Genomic DNA, 19,032 nt, shown 5'->3' on the forward strand with positions numbered 1-19,032 from the left:
TCCCTCTAGTCCCAGTTCAGACGAGTCTCTTCATACAAATAAATAGTCATCTTGGAAAAATGACTGTCCAGAACTGGCAAGAAGTGTCCAAGGCCAAATGTGCGGCGGTGTCCAAGCTCGTGGATCCATGGCTGCCCCCCGACTTCGTCGACGACGACAAACTGTTGAATGTCATGGACATCCCAGCAAAGTACCTTTCCCGCACAGACAATGAGATCACCCTGATGACTGCTACGGAGCTGGTGGAGAAGATGAGCTCGGGATCCTTGAAGTGTGAAGACGTTGTCAAGGCCTTCTGCAAGCGTGCTGCATTGGCCCACAAGCTTGTAATGCTTCTTGTCAAGTCCTGACTGTCCAAGCCACGGTATACTGATAGAACCAGGTCAATTGCCTGACTGAACCCATATTTGAAGCTGCAGTGGCCAGATCCAAAGAGTTGGACATCTACTATGCCGAGCATAAGAAGCCTTTTGGCCCGTTGCATGGTCTTCCTATTTCGCTCAAGGATACGTGCAATGTCAAGGGCGTTCCTACATCACTGGGATACGTGGGACAAGTCGACCGGATTGCTCAACGGGACTCCAGCCTGGTGGAAATCCTGAAAGCTGCTGGAGCTGTGATCTTTACCAAAACAAACCTGCCTACCGCTATATTTGTATGGATGGCCCCATCCAATGTTCCTCAGTTGCTAAGAAACACAGGGATCCGAGACTGTGAACAATCTGTTCGGGAGGACGACCAATCCGCGGGGCCGGAACATGACCTGTGGAGGCAGCAGCGGCGGCGAAGCATCACTTATAGCTTTGCACGGCAGTCCGCTCGGCTTTGGGACGGATATTGGAGGGTCCATTCGCAGCCCTTCACACTTCAGTGGTCTCTACGGACTTCGACCAAGTGTAGGGCATCATTTCCCCCAGTTTTCCGCGGCTTGAGACTGATTAGTGACAGCATACTCGCGTCCCCCATCAAGACGTGGTCACCTCGATGGAGGGCCAGGAGACGATCCACACAGTCATTGGGCCCATGGCCAATTCGCTCCAAGACATCGAACTCGCCATGCGAGTGGTTGCCGATGCAAAGCCCTGGCTTCTGGATCCAAAATGCGCCCCGATCCCCTGGCGGGATGTGGAAGTCCCGCGAAAGCTATGCGTTGGAGTGATGTGGGATGATGGAATCGTACAGCCACAACCTCCTATCCAAAGAGCATTGAAGCACGTCGTGGAGAGCTTGGAGAAAGCTGGACACCAGATCATCAACTGGGAACCCATGCTGCAGAAGGATATCGTCAATGTGTGGGTTAGTACATCTCCATCGTCTTTCAGAAGTGAACATTGAACGCCGGTCACTGACGGAAGCAGGAAACCTTGTTCGTCAGCGATGGAGGCCAGGACATCACGATTGAGCTGGGGAGAAGTGGCGAGCCTGTCCTACCGCGGATTCAGAGGATCCTCGACAAGGCGCATCCGCTGTCGACGTTCGAAACGTGGCAGGTATGGCTCAACTTCAACCATCTATTCCAACTTCCAGATGGGTAGACTGTAGTTTGCTGACCTGAATCACAATCACAGCTCCAACAACGCAAATCAGCCATTCAGAAGGCATATCTAGATCGTTGGAATGCCACCTTACAACAGTCCATGACTGGACGGCCGATGGATCTGATCTTGACCGCTGCAAAACCCACGATAGCCACCACTCATGATCAAGCACCAGTGTAAGGCGCCTGTCGTTATGGTATGATGATTCTTCCGTACTGACGAGTTGGCAGCTATGTTGGATATGCCGGCTTCGTCAATCTGCTGGACTATCCTTCGGTCGTCATCCCCGTTACTGAAGTGGATCCAGAGATTGATGCTCCAAAGTCATCAACTCGACAGGCTTGGAACCTGGACGACGAACAGAACTATGCAGCATATGATCCGGTGGTTATGAAGGGGATGCCGGTGGGCCTCCAGCTGGTGGGCAGGCGACTTCATGAAGAGAATCTCCTGGCAGGTGCTCGACAAGTCCTGGAGTCTTTGGGGGCATGATAGAACATGGGGACATATCGCTTCCTTGACGAGGAATCAAATTCTTCCCAGAAGACACCATGAGCTTTAGGGGTGTTGTGCCAACAGGTGACTCAGGCATTGGTTCCCTCTAGGGCGTTGGCTTCGGCTTCGGCTTCGGCTTCTCGTCGAGAAATGACAGTAGCCTAGGGAGCCCATCATCGACTCTCAACGCCAGTCTTCGCTTGTGCCAAAAGTCTAGGCGTCAGCGTCCCATATCTCAAGCACAGTATCAGAGATTCTCGAGGTCAATCAGCAGTAAGTGTTGTCACGATTCTTGGAGTTCCGTAAGTGAATGTATTCTTTCTGGAAAACAGGTTTTGAGCAAATCGACGGTTTTCGCTGTCGTCACTATTCAGCATCCAGTAGATTCGCAAGGTATCGAGACGTTCCAATGGGTCCATCCACCAGCCAATCAAACGGCCACTAGACGACTGGCTGGATTGATAGGTCCTTTCCCACTTTGGCAATTTGAAGCTATCAGTTATCAGCTATCAGCTATCAGCTGTCTCATCTCACTCCATACCCCGGCTCCCTGGCCCAGGCTGACAAGGCTAAGCGATTGTGGTAAGGTCGTCTCCATCCCTCCACAGACAGAGAGCCAGATGAGCGGGACCTATGAGAAGGACACTACCTTGTTCACACTACGACCCTAACAGATTGTCCCGTATCCAGTGTCATGGTGACCTCGCGCAGAGAGTTTGGGCCAAGCTCGGCGCAGAACATGCTGAGGCAATGAATGGATGATAGCACTCATCACACAATGTTTTCCAGATCCGGGACAACAAGTCTTTCGACGATATCGCCAGAGCCGGCAAAGTCCCTGATGTCTCCAGACGAAGTCTCGGCACGCAAGAAAACTGGAAGCTACTACCGTGAACCAAGCGATGTTGTATTATACATGTTGGCGCTATGCCTTGAGATAGCATATCATGTCCTGATCTCGCCCTTGGACTCCTATCTCTGGCGGCCAACGATGCGGTCGATCATATCTGCACAATCTAAGGCAAAGGGTGAAGACTTAGAACACACGTAAGATGTCATGTGTTGATAAAGAGGAAGCCATCGCACTCGATCCAACTGCTTCTTTGATGCTCGACATCGTCCCCGTCCTCCGTTCCCATCAAAGCCTCGCCTTTGAGTCTTTGACCACAGCCATGGACGTCATCCGGAAACTCTCCGTGGCACCGGAGGAAGAGAGGAAGGGGTCATTTGTGACCGGCACGTCTGAGGTAATCGAGGTCCACGACCACGTCCACCGCGCGCTCGGCACCCGCCAGATCTCCTTCATCGCCATAGGCGGCTCCATCGGCACCGCGCTGTTCGTCAGCATTGGCCTCGGCCTCTGGCGTGGAGGGGCTGCCAGCTTACTCATCGGATTCATCCTCTACAGCACTGTCATCGTGTCCGTCAACAACTGCCAGGCCGAGATGACCGTCTTCATGCCGGTGACTGCCCCCTTCATCCGCATGGCCGGGAAATGGGTCGACCAGGCAGTTGGGTTTGCGGCCGGCTGGAACTACTTTATCTACGTGATATGTCCTTCCCCGATCAACCCTCTGGGAGGGCTTGTATGCTGACTCCACTGCACGCGATTCTGATTCCCTACGAGATCACAGCCTTGTCCAGCGTGCTCGGGTTCTGGTGGGACAACGTCCCCCTGGGGGCCGTGTGCGGGATCTGCATTGTTTTCTACGCGTACGCAATTTGACTCTCCTCTGCTCGTCTTTCATCTCCTCTCATCTCATCTCCTCCTTTCTCTGTTCTTCTACTATTCACGCCGGCTGTCTGCACCGAAACTGCACGACTGACGGCAAAATCAGGTTCCTCAACATATTCGCAGTCAAATGGTACGGCGAAGCAGAGTTCTGGCTCTCGATCGGGAAGATTCTCCTGATTTTCATCGTCTATGCATTCACCCTGGTGACCATGTGTGGTGGCAATCCCCAACACGACGCCTATGGCTTCTCACATTGGAATGAGCCGGTAAGCTATCCCATTATGGCAGCGGCTGTGGTCACGAGGCGAGTTGCTAACTTGGCACCGTCCCCCAGGCACCCTTCAAGGAATACATACATACCGGAGCCCTCGGCCGTTTCCAGGGAGTGCTAGCAGGCATTTTTATTGCGGGCGGCGTCATCTGTGGGCCAGAGTTTATTTGCATGGTTGCCGGCGAGGCCAAGAATCCTCGAAAGGACATGAATTCGGCCTTCAAGACCATGTATTGGCGGTTCAGTGTCTTCTTTCTGCTGGGCGCTCTCGCCGTTGGGATCGTCCTGCCTGCCAACGACCCTAACCTCACGGCAGTCTGGGATGGATCGGGAGGGAAGAGTGGCGCTGGATCGTCTCCCTACGTGATTGCCATGAGCAACATGCACATTCACGGGCTGCCTCATCTCTGCAACTTTCTCCTGTGCACCAGCATCTTTTCGGCCGGAAACTCCTACGTGTAAGTCACTTCCAAGTCTTCCCTTTCCCCCTTCTAGTTCTCTCTCTCTCTCTCTGTGTCTCTCTCTCTCTCTCTCTCTCTCTCTCTCTCTCTCTCTCTCTCTCTCTCTCTCTCTCTCTCTCTACACTATCTCTTATCCCCCTACAAATGCCTTCATATTCCCTTGTGATGAATACTGAGTACAGCTCTTTTTTCAGCTATTGCTCAACTCGAGCCTTGTACGGCCTGGCTCTCAATGGACACGCACCCAGGTTCCTCCGCCAGGTCACGCGCCACGGTATCCCGCTCTGGTGTTTCCTCATCTCGATTGCCTTCTCCTGCCTGTCCTTCTTGCAGGTCAGCAACGGCAGTGGCGTGGTGCTCGTCTGGCTGGTGAACATCATCACTGCGGCGCAGCAGCTGGATTACATGTACATGTGCCTCACCTATCTGTTTTTCAAGCGCGCCTTGAAGGCACAGGGCATCGACCGCAGCACGCTGCCTTATGTCGGCTGGCACACCACCTTCTGTGCCTGGTGGGGTCTGGCCGGTTGCTCGTTTGTGGTTGTAATGCAGGGCTACCAGGTCTTCTACCCGTCCTTCTGGAGCGTCGGCGACTTCTTCACGTGGTACTGCATGCTGATCGTCGCCGTCGTCTTCTATGGCGGCTGGAAACTCGTCAAGAGGACGAAGGTGGTCAAGCCGCACGAAGCCGACCTGGTCTGGGAGAGACCCATCATCGACGCGTACGAAGCCACGCTGGTCAACGAGAAGGAGCCTTTCTTCCGAGAAGTTTGGCGGATGGCGACTGGGATGTTTTCCAAGAAACCCAGGACAGCCGCTGAGTAGATCCTCGTTTGGCCAGAATTGCTTTTATTTGGGGTAGATATGGATGGTTTAAGAGTCTTTAAGTCACCTACGAATCCTATATGAACGATAAAGAGTATATGTCAGCATCGCCGAGTGGACTTCTGGGCTTGAAACCTCATTGGCTCCATCTTCGGTCGATAGGCCGATCAGATAACGGCAGCGATTCCACATCCCCGATCAAAACCGGGGCAGCGTCTCGATAAGCCCTCCTTATCCTCCTTTCGGCACCTCGGGAAACGGACCCTGACCCCTGACCTTGCTGCGGGAGATGGCCGAGCATACTAATCCTAATATGTTGGGGTCCAACGTCTCCGCTAGTTGACCTTGACTTGGTTTGCTCTTCTTCAATCTGTACATTGCACAAGTCACAGGTGGACTTGTGTGAGAACTCATCAACCAGCAAAGCAAGCGACCGCAATTCTTCCACACATGCGCAAGTCGTCGTCCAACATTATTGGCGATCCTTCTCTCTCCTTTCGAGCGCTTTCCAGTATCTACTATCTTTCGAACACACACACATCCGATCAACAGCCATCATGTCCAATTTCAACGGGCAAGTAGTGCTAATCACCGGAGCGGCCAGCGGCATTGGACGCGCCACAGCACTGAGAATGGCCAAAGTCGGCGCCAACCTGGCCTTGTCTGATATCAACCCAGCCAGCCTAGACGAGACTCGACAACAATGCGAGTCCGTCAGCAAGAAATCCACGCAGCAGCACATGGCAAGTCGTGTGGACGTACAATCGACTGAGAGCATCAACGACTTCGTCCAGAGCGTTGTCTCGCGCTACGGCACCATCCACCACGTCTTCAACTGTGCCGGCATCAACCCGACCAAGCTGGAGATCGAGCAGATCACGGACGCGTACTGGCACAAGCTGATGGACACCAACGTGAAGAGCATCATGACCATGACGCGTGCCTGCGTCCCGCACATGTCCCGCGGCGCTTCCTTCGTCAATGTCTCGTCGATGTGTGGCATTTATCCTACTGCCCTGTTTTCCGTCTACTGCGCCACCAAGTTTGCCGTGATAGGCTTTTCCAAGTGTATGGCCTTGGAGCTGGGAGCCCGAGGGATCCGTGTCAATGTCGTTGCTCCGGGAAGTATTGACACGCCAACGAACGCCTCTGTTCTAGCCGGCGGGGACCGTCTGCAGCAGATGGCGGAGGGCGTGGGCTTGAAAAGAGCCGGTACTGCTGAGGAAGTCGCGGATGTGGTGGCTTTCTTGTTCAGCGACGAGAGCAGATATGTCAATGGGAGTGTCGTACAGATTGATGGAGGTCTCGGACTTCCTGGGTGAAAATAGGCCATCCTTCAATCGACGTCTGTTTTCTGGTTCCATGAGCATTCGATCGTTGCAAGGCTGAATCTCTCTTGCGCTGAACCTCAGAAGACTGAGCGAATCGATGCGGGTATCAATGTAGTCTACATTCCAACCAACGTCAATCGAGATCTCGCCCGTGACGAGCTCCTCCTTAACGGATCATCGGACACTGACCACGATAGAGATAACATCATGGCCTTGATCGATTTGACTTGCTCAGATCTTTGGCAATCGACCCTGATGCGAGCACGTCATTGAAATTGAGACTACAAACACAAACCCAATCTACAAAGTTATCCTTTCTGACTCTGATTTTGCCATCGTCGCCAACCCTGTCTTTTGTCTGGACTCTGTCCGTTCGACAAAGCCCAATCTTCTCGACTGGGCCCCCAGCCATTGACCCCCCAGCCCGTGACGCCCACGATCCTGGCATTGGATGGTCTGAGATCCTCTCGACATGTTCGTCTCGAGTGCGAGTGTTCAGCAACATGCATGCTCCGCCTTCAGTTCCTTTGCGATAACACTGAACTCTTCCCAGCCGCTACAACTGCCAGCACCTACCGGTTCCGCGTGGGAGACCGATAAGATCCCACGCGCTCTAGCAAGCCAATTCCACGCTAGACCGATATTGGCAGTTAACGACTCCAACGCTAACCCCAACAGCTCTAAAGCCTTACCCTTTCCGGTTAACTTGGCAGCAAGAGCCAATCAAAACTTGCTGAGCGACTCCATTTTGCTGGAGTGGAAGGCAACAGTGGGTCTCAACTCCATTCCGAGTCCTTGATTGATTATCAACACTTGCTGCAGCTTGATATCTCTCTCATGCGTCCTGGTTATCATGACCTCCTACTCCTCGTGGTGACTTAGCTTAGGCAAACCTGAGACTGATCAGGCAGAGTTGTCGACTCCTACTTATTGCTTCCCAGATCGGCACTGATGAGATCTGCTTGGAGGCGCGCAGCAGCAACGGCCAGCCTGGTGCTCGACCTGGTTCCACGCAACGCATGGTCTCAGAGTTCCAACTCGCCGTCGGTCAATGCAAGACCTCCATCCAGCCAACCCCCACATCTCTAAACTCGGCTCTTATCAGCCCATTGCAGTTCAGGAGTTTGGATCCAGAACTGAAACCAAGCATAGGTGATCGCCACGGATCAGAGCGGGCCCATGGATCGTCGCGGTCCACACCGAAATTATGCGGTCTAACATGCTTGTGGGCTGATCGTCCACAGCACAGAAGCATGGCCAACACCAGTGTTACCCTACTTGTGCTCGGTTCGAATCCCATCGTCAACCCATCAGACCACTCAGATACGCCATCAAGGTCTCCAACGTCTCCAATTAACCAGGATAGCCCCAGATGAAGTCACACAGTCAAGATAAGTCAAGCCTCCAGATACGGTGATGTCCGACATGCTTCTTCAAGGTAAGTAAAGATGTACCAAGGGGTGGGGGGACTTGTTATCACTACATGCCCAAACACATGCGACTGATTGAAGGCGGTGGCGAGGGAAAACATATATGCCCATGCCAGCCTACGACATGAAGCATGAGACCGATGTTCTTGACGCTGTGTCGATGACCACATAGCCACATCTTTCTATACTATACTACACTCCTCTGCTTTGCTCTGCTCCTCAATATCGATCTCCTCCAAAAATGTCAGCCGTCGAGCCTATCCTTGGGCAATCCGTCGGCTATGGGATCCTCTGCGGAGCGGGCGCTGTCTTTGCCCTAGGCATGACGCTGGTCTCGATAGGACTGAGCAGATATTTTGCCGAGAAGCAGACTTCGGAGATGTTTATGACTGTACGTTGCCAATTGCCTGGAAAAAAAAACACCCCAAGAGCAACGGGAGCCTGCTGACACTGTTATACGATACTTAGGCCAAGCATTCGGTGCGAACGGGTTTGACTGCCTCTGCGGTCGTCTCGTCTTGGACAATTGCTGCAACTCTGCTCACATCTACCAACTGTGAGTCCCCCGCGAAGCCCTCTCTTTCGAAACCCTCTCTGGGATTCTTCCTGTTCCCATTCAGAATATTGACTCAACGCTTTCCAGACGGCTACCAATTCGGCGTTAGCGGACCTTACTGGTACGGCGCAGGAGCGTCGGTCCAGATCCTCCTCTTCTCGGTTGCGGCGATCGAATTGAAACGCAAGGCTCCCAACGCCCACACTTTCTTGGAAGTGGTCAAAATCCGATACGGAGCACCAGCGCACATTGTCCTGTCACTCTACTCGCTGGTTTTCCAGGTCATCCAGTCCGTGAATCTACTGGTTGGCGGCTCGGGTCTGTTTGCAAACGTCACCGGCATGAGCAGTGATGCAGCTTGCTTTCTCTTTCCGCTGGGTGTCATTGTGTACACATTATTCGGAGGGATGAAGGCGACGTTTCTAACCGATTGGGTGAGGTCAAGCCCTACTTCCTTTTTCTTTTTATGCCGAGTTCCACATGCTAACGGGGAAACCTGACCCAAAACAGGTACATTCGGTGACCATCTACATGATCATGCTGGTCTCTATCTTTACGGTTTATACGACATCATCATTGGTCGGCTCGCCAGCCAGGTTGTGGGAACTGCTCACGGAGGCCGCCCATCTACACGCGGTCGAGGGCAACGCTGATGGTTCCTACCTCACAATGAAGAGCCAACAGGGCGGATACGTCGGGCTTATCTTCATCGGCAGTGGGTTTTCAGCTGCTGTCGACAGCCAACTGTAAGGGACCCACTATTGAATGTCGCACCAAGATCAAGATTGCTGAGAAACTTCTCTTGTCTAGGTTTCAGAAGGCCATTGCTGCAGACCCGGTTGCCACGTTGCCCGGCTACCTCCTCGGAGGGACGTGCTGGTTCGCCATTCCTTTCGTGCTTGCCTCGACATACGGGCTGACGGCCGCGGCTGTCGAGCACTTGCCTTCGTTCCCCACATACCCTAACCGAATGAGCGCGCGAGAGGTGGCCACGGGAATGGCGCTCCCCTACGCCGCGACGACCATTCTGGGAAGAGGCGGGGCCATTGCCATCCTGCTGATGGTTTTCATGGCAGTCACTTCAGCCATGTCGTCCGAGACCATGGCCACCGCAGGTCTGCTAACCTACGACTTCTACCACGCCTACATCAACCCCAACGCCACGGGCAAGCAGCTCATCCGCTTCTCGCACTCGGTCGTTGTCCTGTTCGGTTTGATCATTGCGGCCATCGCCTGCGGCTTCAATCATGCCGGCTTCTCCGTCAACTACCTGACCACCTGCATCGGCATTATTGTGGACTCGGCCATCGTCCCCATGGCCTGCACCATCATGTGGTCCAAGCAGTCCAAAGCGGCCGTCATCCTGGCTCCCCTGCTCAGCTCCGCGGCCGGCCTTGCGGCCTGGCTAGGCATTGCTTACACGAAGTACGGTGCCGTGACCTTGACGACCACCAGCGAGAACCTGCCTCTGGCCATCGGAAACGTCGTGGCTGTCGTTGCGCCCACAGTCTTGGTGCCCCTGATCACCTACATCAAACCGGAGCACTTTGACTTCAATCGATTCCGAGAGATCAAGACCGCCGATGATGCAAACCACGGCGTCGCCCGTGCTAGCTCGGTCATATCTGCCGAACAAGAGGCGACCCTGGTGGCGAGCCATTACGATGACAATAGGTTGCGACGCGCTCGTAACTGGGCCGCCACTGCCAGCGTTGCGCTGACATTGTGTTTCCTGGTCCTTTGGCCCCTACCTATGTATGGCTCTGGTTATGGTGAGTGTTCCCTTTCCGTCTCTCCATTCTCAAAGATGATTACAGCATGTGTTGACCTGTGTTTCTTCGAATCAGTCTTCTCCAAAGGCTTCTTCACCGGCTGGGTGGTCGTCTGCTTCCTGTTCGCCATCTACGCTTCCGGCACTATCACGCTGCTGCCGTTGATCGAAGGTCGCAAGTCGATCGTCCGCTTCGTCTTCGAGGTCGTCCTGCAGCGTCCTGTACCTGGAGAATCCGCGCTCTCGGAGGGCGTTGAGCTTGACACTCCGGGATCACAGGATGATGGGATCACAGCTACCGTGGGCAAAGAGGGCGAGAAGGTGCAAATCCGAGCATCATAGGCCGAACATACACAGGTCATATATGATCTTGAAGATGACGAGAGAGGCTCGGATGTGAGTTGGCGAGGGAGAGCTGGCAGCTGCCGCTATAAGGCATAGATGAGACTGCATGGGATCTCGCACCAGGTCAAGGAGCCAGTGTAGAACCTGAAGTACCTTAGACTTTGCTGAAAGGATAGACAATGAATTGCCTTCAAAAACATCAAGATTCCTGGCTTTTATCATCAAAGGTGGTGGGGGTGTGAGCAGTCAGTCCACGCTAATCTCTGATTGGATAATTCCCCTGTGTTGGGCGAGGCTAGCTTACTTCAGGGGCCCCGCAAGGCTGAATGCCCCTGAAGAAAAAGTGATTTCATACTCCTTAATAACTCACTATTAATCCGCAATTGATGGTTGCGATCTGAAGCTAGTCTTGATGTAATCACTGATCCTACCTGCATCACTCCATCTTTTATAGTCAAAGGTGGTTGGGCTGTGCAAAAGACTACCTACCTAGTCATATTGATTGATTAAAATGTATTACGCTTCACGCGGACTAAATAATACCCTAAGGTAATACCGTTCTCTATGCAGCAAGAAGGGGTTGTCGATCCCGAACCACTGAGAGGTAGAACCAACTCCTAACAAACCAATGTCCCTGTTCTGTCTGGCTACGAACAATATTCTCCAATACATTCACTGCCTGCGTTGAAAATGTCAAAGTCCGAGTCAACGATGAATTGATCCCTACGGAGGAAAAGAGAAAGAGTAAGAGAACAACAACAACAGGAATACTGATTTCAACAACAGCTCTCAAGCACCTCGCTAATAGGACCTCTACTAGTATGAGCAATGATTAGAAGAGTTTTCTTTTTTCCTGCCTGAATCAGGCCGAATTATTCAGTTAGTTGATCTGCAATTCGCAATTCGCAATTCGCAATGCGCAACTCATTTCCGGTCTCGCTTTGCAATGCTGTGCAGAACATAAAATCTTTCGGTTGGCCTCCCCGGAAAGAAAATGGGGGAGACCTGGACAACCGAAGACAAACAGACGCAGTAAAAAGAAGCCAAAGAGTCAAACATGATCACCAGAAAACTCGAATCGCCAGGCCACTGTACAAGCCCAACCTCATCATCCTCACTCGAGATGAGAGGATCACGAATCCAGAACCCACAACCCTAGCTCCAGTTCCAGCTCCAGTTCCAGCTCCAGCTCCAAGCCCATCATCCAGACCTTGGGTATCAACCAGCGCAAAACAAAAGAAGCCAGACAGAGTCGCCCGCCATCATACCACATCCCGGTTCTCCAAGCTCTATCCAAGCCGAACTATAATTAGGTAGTAGTCGTGCTCGACCGATGCCCCCGCCCATTCATGAGAACTCGTATGGCATAGCTCGAAGAATCACACAACACGGATGCCACACCCATTGGACGTCTTCCAGTTGTGGCCTCCATCATCCGCTCGTGCACGTCGTCGAGATTCATCACAGTCCCGTCATTCAGCTTCCAGTTCACTCGTCTCATGTCGTGACAGAAGGTTTCGCTTGGTTCATATTAGGACCTCACTTTCCATCATACCAACACCCCCAGGCCGATTGGTGAATCCACGGGATCACTGCTGAGGAGCCAATCTCTCTTGTTGAATTTCTTGGCCTCTTTTTCGGCCTCGGCATCGATGTCCAAACCAAGATCAATGCCACTGTCGTCATGAGCTTGGGGGCCAGGCTGCCGCTTGACCGGACTGCTCAGACCGGTGTGAAAGCTAGGCAGATCTAAAGGGCCTCCGCGACGCAGTTCATCCAGTTCTGCGTCGGTCTCATCATCGTCCACCTCCTGGGTTGTCTGTTCTTCACGCCTGGCCGGTGGAAGACTTGGCGAGCTCTTTGTCGCCTTTTCCTGTTTCTTGGGCTGATGTGTGCCGATTTCGGCCGCGGCCTTTTCATCCCCCTCGACGTCTTCTTCGGCTCTCTTTCGCTTGACTCCATGAGTGGAAGGACCTAGATGCAACTGGATCTCTGCACTCTTCTCCTGTTCGCGTTCATCCGCAAGCTTCTGGCTCTCTTCATCCATCAGCAAGCCTTCCATTTGCGTCATCCAGCCCAACATTTGAGTCGCGAAAGACTCCACGAACCACCAGGACTGATAACTGTGCGCTCCGTTTTGTCCCATCTGCATCATCACACTACTCCAGAATCGTGAATGCCAATCAACCATGCATTGAGGATGGTGGCCTTCAAACAAATTGGGTAATCGTTCCAACCAGTTGATCCATTTTTCCAACAAGGGACTGGGTTGGTCGTCACTATCTGGCGGGAGGAGCCCGCCGTCACGATCCGAGGTTTCTTTGAGAATGTTTGCGTAGGCGCTGGTAGTATCATCTTCGGCTGCCCGTACCAACTCTCCGTCAACGGGGAAGACTAGCGGTCTCATATCGTACTTCAATACTCCCCGAATCTTCTCCAGGCTTTCTGGAGGCGGCATACTCTCCTCCAGTAAACGCTCAGGATCAACCATGGCCATAAGGTCGAGCCACATTTGCGTTCGTTGCTGCGGATCCTCCAGCATACGGCTCAGTTGCAGAGTCGCAGCATTGGCGCCCTTCAGCTTCTTTAGCAGGTGGGCAAATCTGGCTGCCGGGACAGTCTTGGCGACGACAACGTGAACCGGGCACTTTTCCTCAAAGGCCGATATAAGATGACTGACCAGCCTCGACCCTATCCGGTCGAAAACATTCCACACAACATCTGGCACGTTTTGCACAGCTAATGGAGCTATGAATCGTACAATCTGTTTGTACATGCGCATGTCGCATTCCTGAATCCAAGGAGCCAGACATTCCATGGAAAACAGTTTGGATACCGGCACAGTCATCTTGCCATTGAACGCTGAATGATGGTTGAAGAATGGCTTCTCCTTGCATTTGCGGAAGGCATCGATGACATCGATACAGTAAGAACGATAGAGGTGGAACAGTGCCTTGGCTATTGAGACATCATAGTTCGTCCCTTCCAGATAAGCAAAGATGTCGGGAAATTCAATAGGTGCCTCCTGCGATGAGGTTGAGACCTGAGAGAGAGAATCGATAGTCGGCATAGCGAGGTAAGTGGCCATACTGGCAGGGAGGTTAGGCCGGATCGAAGGCAAGGCAGCAACGACATTTGTCGGCAGAGTCTTGATGGGTAGTCGGATCGTCGGGGTATTGATGTATTTGCAATCCAATTTCTGGATATGTGGCCTCGCGGGCTCTGGTACAACCTCCTCAGGCTCGGCAGTCTCCCGCGTTAGGAACCCAGCACTGGGAGCCGGGAATTCGGCCGTCTCAACGGTAGCTCGAGACAAAGGACGTTCAATAGGAGGCGAAACATGTGTCTTGAACAGTTTGCTGGCTTCCGCATGAGAACAATGTCTTTCATGATGGTTGCCGTTTGCTGTTCCAGGTCTCTCAGATTGTCGATCATCCTCGTCGAGTACCAGAGACAGATCCACGTAGTGGTACTTTGACTCGCCTCGAACGCCTAGTCTTCTCGTCTGTACATTAGGGAAGATGATTCGCACGAGCTTTCCGAACGATGCGGGGTTCAGGGTGGGAACGCGCTCATTACCGCAGCGTTCGGTGTATCGAGTAAACACACGATCGCGACGGACCGAGTTTGAGGATCGTTGACAGTTTTCTTGAAGCCTGTAATAGTCAGCGTCGTCCACTTTTCCACGGTTTACACGCACCAAAGCATCGCGAACACTTGTTTCGCTTTTTCAGATTTGCCTCCAGACCCTTCGTTTCTTTGCACCTCGGCGGCGACCTCTTTCAACGACTTGCCCTGGTATTGCGCAAGTAGACGTCGCAGCTCTTGATCATTGGCAACACTCGATGCTGTTCCCTTTCTTCGCTTCGCCCCACCATTTTCCGTGTTTGAGTCTTCCGGCGCAGGAGAGCCCTCGAACTGTTCTGAATGATGACGCATATGATGCATATGCTGAGGAGCGACGGCGTAGGCTGGTAGGCCATGCGCGTATTGCATAGGGAAGTGTTGCATTTCCTGGAATGCTTGTTGTGACATTGGTCGCATCTCGTGTTGTGGTAAGCCGGCCGAGGGATCTATGGGTTGTTGTTGAATGTGGGCAGCCATGTTATGCGGATAATGCATGAGCATCTCTTCGCCATTGGGACCGTACATGGCAGCAGCTTGGTGATGACCATGTTGCACGTAGAAGCCGTTCTGACCGAGCGGCATTGTCGGGTCGTCGCGCTGTTGCTCCTGCAGCGACGGCGGTTGAAAAGCGCTTCCTACACCGACGGACTGCAGACTCGTCGTCGAACCCCGAGACTTTGGACGGTGTTTTTCTTTATTTGATGTTGCATTGTTTGTATGGGAGACATCTCGGTGTTCTGGAGCTTCCTCCATCGTGTGGGTAGGCGATTGCGGCATTCTGAACTGTGCGCCAATTAGTCTGCTGTCATGCGCGAAAACAAACAACTGCTCAGAGCGATTTCGGTCAAAGCTCCTCAATTTCACGGGAAATGAGTACCTTTAGCCTTTCGTAATATCCTGGGATCCAACAGGTTCTTTCACTCTCTCATCGGCCTTGTAGTTTCTTCGTTACGAATCACCACTGGCCATTGGAAAACAAGAGGTGGTGGAGTTTGTCAGAGGCGGGAGGGCGCGGACAGGATCCAGGCTGCTGGGTGTAGGCAAGAATAGATAGCACTGCAATGAGCAGTCAGATACGACTTGAAGAGGCGTCCCACTATACTACTAGTATGCCAGGAAGTGCTGAGTAGGACCTCTAACGCACAGAAGACTTCACGCGCCTGTGGCTGTTGATGCTTTGTGCTGGATCAGGCCCGTCGAGTCGCAATTGTTATGCCGAGTTGCTTCAGCAACAGTGCCAAGAGGGCCGCTTTTGCAGCACCCGTGGGTGAAGACAATGCTATTCTGTCTGACAGTGCCAAAATATGCACTATCAGGCGGGATGTGCCAGCCTAGTGGGCTGTTTATTCACTGTCTGACGCTCTTTTACCGCCGGGGTATCACGTGAGTGCACTTTCGGCAGATCGACCACTGAAGGGTACTAGTAGCAAGGGCTTAGTGTCAACGCTAACTCTGAACAGCCAGACCAATATCACGTGCAAGCCAATGCCATCATTGACGTTAGTCTGGATGCTGATGAATCTCCTTCTCAGCTCTCCAACGAGTTAGAAGCTGCGGTGTGCAAGTCAATTCACACAACCTGAAATTCGCCTGCCTGCCGTGCGACACCACGTCACCCGCATTCTTCTCAACATCATCCCAGAGTGTCATCAATTTTGCTACACCTCGTCCACTTTTACAACTTCAATTGCCAACCTGAACCTTTCCGAACTCCCTACCTCTAGCAATCTTCGCCGTTGACACCATTACCTCTCCATCAAGATGTCTTTCCAAGATAAAGCTCAACATCAGATCTCCCAGATCGATAAGGAGGTACGTGAGCACATATTCAGCAGAAACCTACACTAGCTTTGCCGCTGTGCCAGCAGTCTTGACTCTAGACCGGGGCATCTTCTTCTGTCTCGGCTTACAACATCCTGTCGACCACTGTTGAGCTGACTTCCAATGACTGCAGCTTTCGAAGTACCCCGCCCTCAATAAATTCGAGCAACAGACCAGTGTTCCCAAGGTCTATGCCTTCCTCGGCCTCGTCGGCCTTTACTTCTTCCTGGTCTTCTTCAACATCGGAGGAGAATTCCTTGTGAACTTCGCCGGGTTCATTATTCCGGGATATTATTCCCTGGATGCGCTCTTCAGTGCCAACAAGGTGGACGACACTCAGTGGTTGACGGTATGTGATTGCAATGGAGTTGCGGCAGAAGAGCTTTTGCGGATACTAATGGTATTATAGTACTGGGTTGTCTATGCTTTCCTCACTGTGCTTGAGAGCGTGATCAATGCCGTCTACTGGTTTCGTAAGTCGATTTACCACCTACGCCGTGTGCACCGCTGACATTCCAACAGCCTTCTACTACGTCTTCAAGTTTATTCTGATCCTTTGGATGGCCCTCCCAGTCACCAACGGCGCCCAGATTGTCTTCAACTCCTTCCTCCACCCCATCTTTTCCCGCTTCTTCAGCCAGCCTGCAACCACTTCCGCCGATGTCCGAGGAAAGGCCGATGCCGCTTTCAAAAGCCAGTAGACGATTCCAGCAATCGTACAAGAATTTCGTGCGGGATTTGAAAGCCGTCGCAAAGGCTTGACGTTGAAGGACTGCAGGACAATATGCCGTTGCGGCGAGACCCGTACATATGGTACCCACGTCAGTACCTAAAGGAATGCCCGCACTGGGCGGAGTCATAGTTGCCGTGTGGAGTTGACAACGACAATGGATGACAACGACAATGGAGCAACAGGGATAGCAGGAACAAGGAGACTGTGACGGGTATGCACAATAGACTTATTGGACTTAGTCATGTTTACTCAATCACTCGAGGAAATCAATCACAGCCTGATTGTGAAGGATGCCTCCAGATAGCACTATTCAGGACCAAATGCAATATAGTCAAAAAGCCATGCCCTTGTCCGAGTGCAACCGATATATGCGCGCGAATAGTCGAGTTGACCAATACTGGTCACACAATCTCAATTCCAGCCTCCGAAGCCTCTTTCAGCGCTCTCCTGCTGTTTCGGATTGACCACTATCCGATAAGGAAAAGGGTTCTGTTCGCTTGTGGTTATGGGAGGAATATGATCCTTGTCTTTGTTCACAATTGCAACAATCTTCATTGCAGTCTTTTGCAGAGAAGACTCCATTGCTCTGCGAACCTTGATACGGTCTAGTAGAATTGGGGGGTCAGTGACAAATCACAATAGATCGTGGTAAAGACATATAGATGAGACAGCTTACCGGCTTCGCTCCGAGGCCTAGCCACGATCACCTGCACACACCATTCCTCCCAGCAGACTTCTTCCTCTGTTTGACCTCCGCCGCCAAGGCGACCTAGCCATCCGGTGGTGATCCCGGTCTTTCGACGCTTCCGATCATAGAACCGAACCACGATTTCTCCTCGAGAACCTCCCGACGCCGGACTCGTCGCGGACTGGGGTGTGAGCTGAGAGACGAGCAGGGCAGTATGGGAGTCAATGGCTGCAGAGATCTCCGGCGGGTCGAGGATAGATGGGAGCGGGATGGGCAGCGACTGGGCCGAATGCGATGCACCGTGGGACGATGACGCCGCGGGCATATAAAGCGACGGTCGGACTGGAGGAAAGTATCGGTGGAAGAATATGGTATGCAAGACTCCTGTATGAGTGGTTGTGTCAACTCGATTCTTGATGAAGAGGGGCAGTGGCGACAAGCACATGTCTGCCAGTGCACAAGATCGGGTGTAGCTCTTACCTTTGACAATATCTCTCACAAAGGTTTGGTCGGCAAACACTTCGAGGTTGTATTCGTGACGCCGCGGATCCATGGTTACTGAGTAACGCTCCCTGGGCCGACGGGCTGTATGGTTATGGTGGGGGGGTTTCGGTTGGGCGCAGGATGAGGACGAGGAGGAATGGGTGGCAGCCAGCAAGTGGCGCCTGTAGAAGAAGTGTTTGGGTCAAGACATGTTCATCCTCTGCTCTCAGCTAGATGCGCCTTGGGCACTTTCAGAAGGGTTGAATGTTGGTGCGTCAAAGTATCTACACAGGGAGGTGTGTAGTAGTAGTAGGTAGTAGGTACGTAGGTAGCAGGCAAGTACCTACGCCCCTTGCGTAGATAACCGGATAAAGGCAGTCTTACCTGCTACGTAGTATGGACTATGCTGCTTTGAGATGGTGGGGTCCAAGTGCAGGCAGGTCTGGCGGGCACGGAACAAGCCTAGGGGCCTAGGGAACCCCTTAGCCTGGTACTAGTACTTACCCTCTTCTCTCTCTCGTTTGCCAGACATTGTCAACACACGACAAGACCCTCATGTCGAGAAGTCTTGCAGCCATAATCAAACACTTGTCGACAATCTAGGTCGCTCTGAAGACCATCGAAGAACGATCACCTTGGTCCGATACTGGCAAAGAGAAGCCCAACATTTCAATCGAATCTATTGGGATATGCTTCAAAGCCCGTCAAAACAAACATCGATCAAGGGGCGAAAGCGCGCGGCAGCAGAAGCCAAATCACTGTACAGATGAACCTGTCTCTTCAAGGTTACGGAACAGTCGCCCACAAGCTTCCCCAAGGTCGGCAACAACAAGCAAAGTGTCACACAAGCGGTGAGCGGACAAGTCATCTCGGCGTGTTGTGTAATTCTTCACAGGATGTCTACACATGACGGCTTCATCAC

The 19,032-nt window shown here is 52.5% G+C and overlaps 7 protein-coding genes across 7 annotated transcripts; 5 read left to right on the forward strand and 2 right to left on the reverse strand.

Annotated features, from left to right (window-relative positions):
• Positions 1-59: 59 nt before the first annotated feature.
• Positions 60-2,030, forward strand: A1O1_08596 (uncharacterized protein; the record flags this gene model as incomplete). Its single annotated transcript, XM_007729455.1, has 7 exons — positions 60-326; positions 383-655; positions 702-896; positions 949-1,296; positions 1,359-1,490; positions 1,569-1,714; positions 1,769-2,030. 7 exons carry the CDS (start codon positions 60-62, stop codon positions 2,028-2,030), a joined length of 1,623 nt encoding a protein of 540 aa, XP_007727645.1.
• Positions 2,031-3,205: 1,175 nt separating this feature from the next.
• Positions 3,206-5,325, forward strand: A1O1_08597 (uncharacterized protein; the record flags this gene model as incomplete). The annotated part of the gene is made up of 5 exons (XM_007729456.1): positions 3,206-3,619; positions 3,661-3,746; positions 3,872-4,034; positions 4,103-4,497; positions 4,695-5,325. 5 exons carry the CDS (start codon positions 3,206-3,208, stop codon positions 5,323-5,325), a joined length of 1,689 nt encoding a protein of 562 aa, XP_007727646.1.
• A 557-nt stretch (positions 5,326-5,882) lies between these two features.
• On the forward strand, positions 5,883-6,647 carry A1O1_08598 (uncharacterized protein; the record flags this gene model as incomplete). Its single annotated transcript, XM_007729457.1, has 1 exon — positions 5,883-6,647. The coding sequence occupies one exon, from the start codon at positions 5,883-5,885 to the stop codon at positions 6,645-6,647; it is 765 nt and encodes a 254-aa protein (XP_007727647.1).
• Positions 6,648-8,327: 1,680 nt separating this feature from the next.
• Positions 8,328-10,755, forward strand: A1O1_08599 (uncharacterized protein; the record flags this gene model as incomplete). The annotated part of the gene is made up of 6 exons (XM_007729458.1): positions 8,328-8,477; positions 8,555-8,642; positions 8,730-9,076; positions 9,153-9,388; positions 9,453-10,414; positions 10,460-10,755. The coding sequence occupies 6 exons, from the start codon at positions 8,328-8,330 to the stop codon at positions 10,753-10,755; spliced, it is 2,079 nt and encodes a 692-aa protein (XP_007727648.1).
• Positions 10,756-12,307: 1,552 nt separating this feature from the next.
• On the reverse strand, positions 12,308-15,162 carry A1O1_08600 (uncharacterized protein; the record flags this gene model as incomplete). The annotated part of the gene is made up of 2 exons (XM_007729459.1): positions 12,308-14,414; positions 14,453-15,162. 2 exons carry the CDS (start codon positions 15,160-15,162, stop codon positions 12,308-12,310), a joined length of 2,817 nt encoding a protein of 938 aa, XP_007727649.1.
• Positions 15,163-16,146: 984 nt separating this feature from the next.
• On the forward strand, positions 16,147-16,907 carry A1O1_08601 (protein yop1; the record flags this gene model as incomplete). Its single annotated transcript, XM_007729460.1, has 4 exons — positions 16,147-16,197; positions 16,340-16,555; positions 16,616-16,679; positions 16,729-16,907. The coding sequence occupies 4 exons, from the start codon at positions 16,147-16,149 to the stop codon at positions 16,905-16,907; spliced, it is 510 nt and encodes a 169-aa protein (XP_007727650.1).
• A 443-nt stretch (positions 16,908-17,350) lies between these two features.
• A1O1_08602 (uncharacterized protein) lies at positions 17,351-18,180 on the reverse strand (the record flags this gene model as incomplete). Its single annotated transcript, XM_007729461.1, has 3 exons — positions 17,351-17,544; positions 17,616-18,011; positions 18,108-18,180. The coding sequence occupies 3 exons, from the start codon at positions 18,178-18,180 to the stop codon at positions 17,351-17,353; spliced, it is 663 nt and encodes a 220-aa protein (XP_007727651.1).
• Between the last annotated feature and the right edge of the window lie 852 nt (positions 18,181-19,032).

This window comes from Capronia coronata, assembly GCF_000585585.1.
Source record: "Capronia coronata CBS 617.96 chromosome Unknown acBCG-supercont1.8, whole genome shotgun sequence".
Classification (NCBI taxonomy): domain Eukaryota; kingdom Fungi; phylum Ascomycota; class Eurotiomycetes; order Chaetothyriales; family Herpotrichiellaceae; genus Capronia; species Capronia coronata.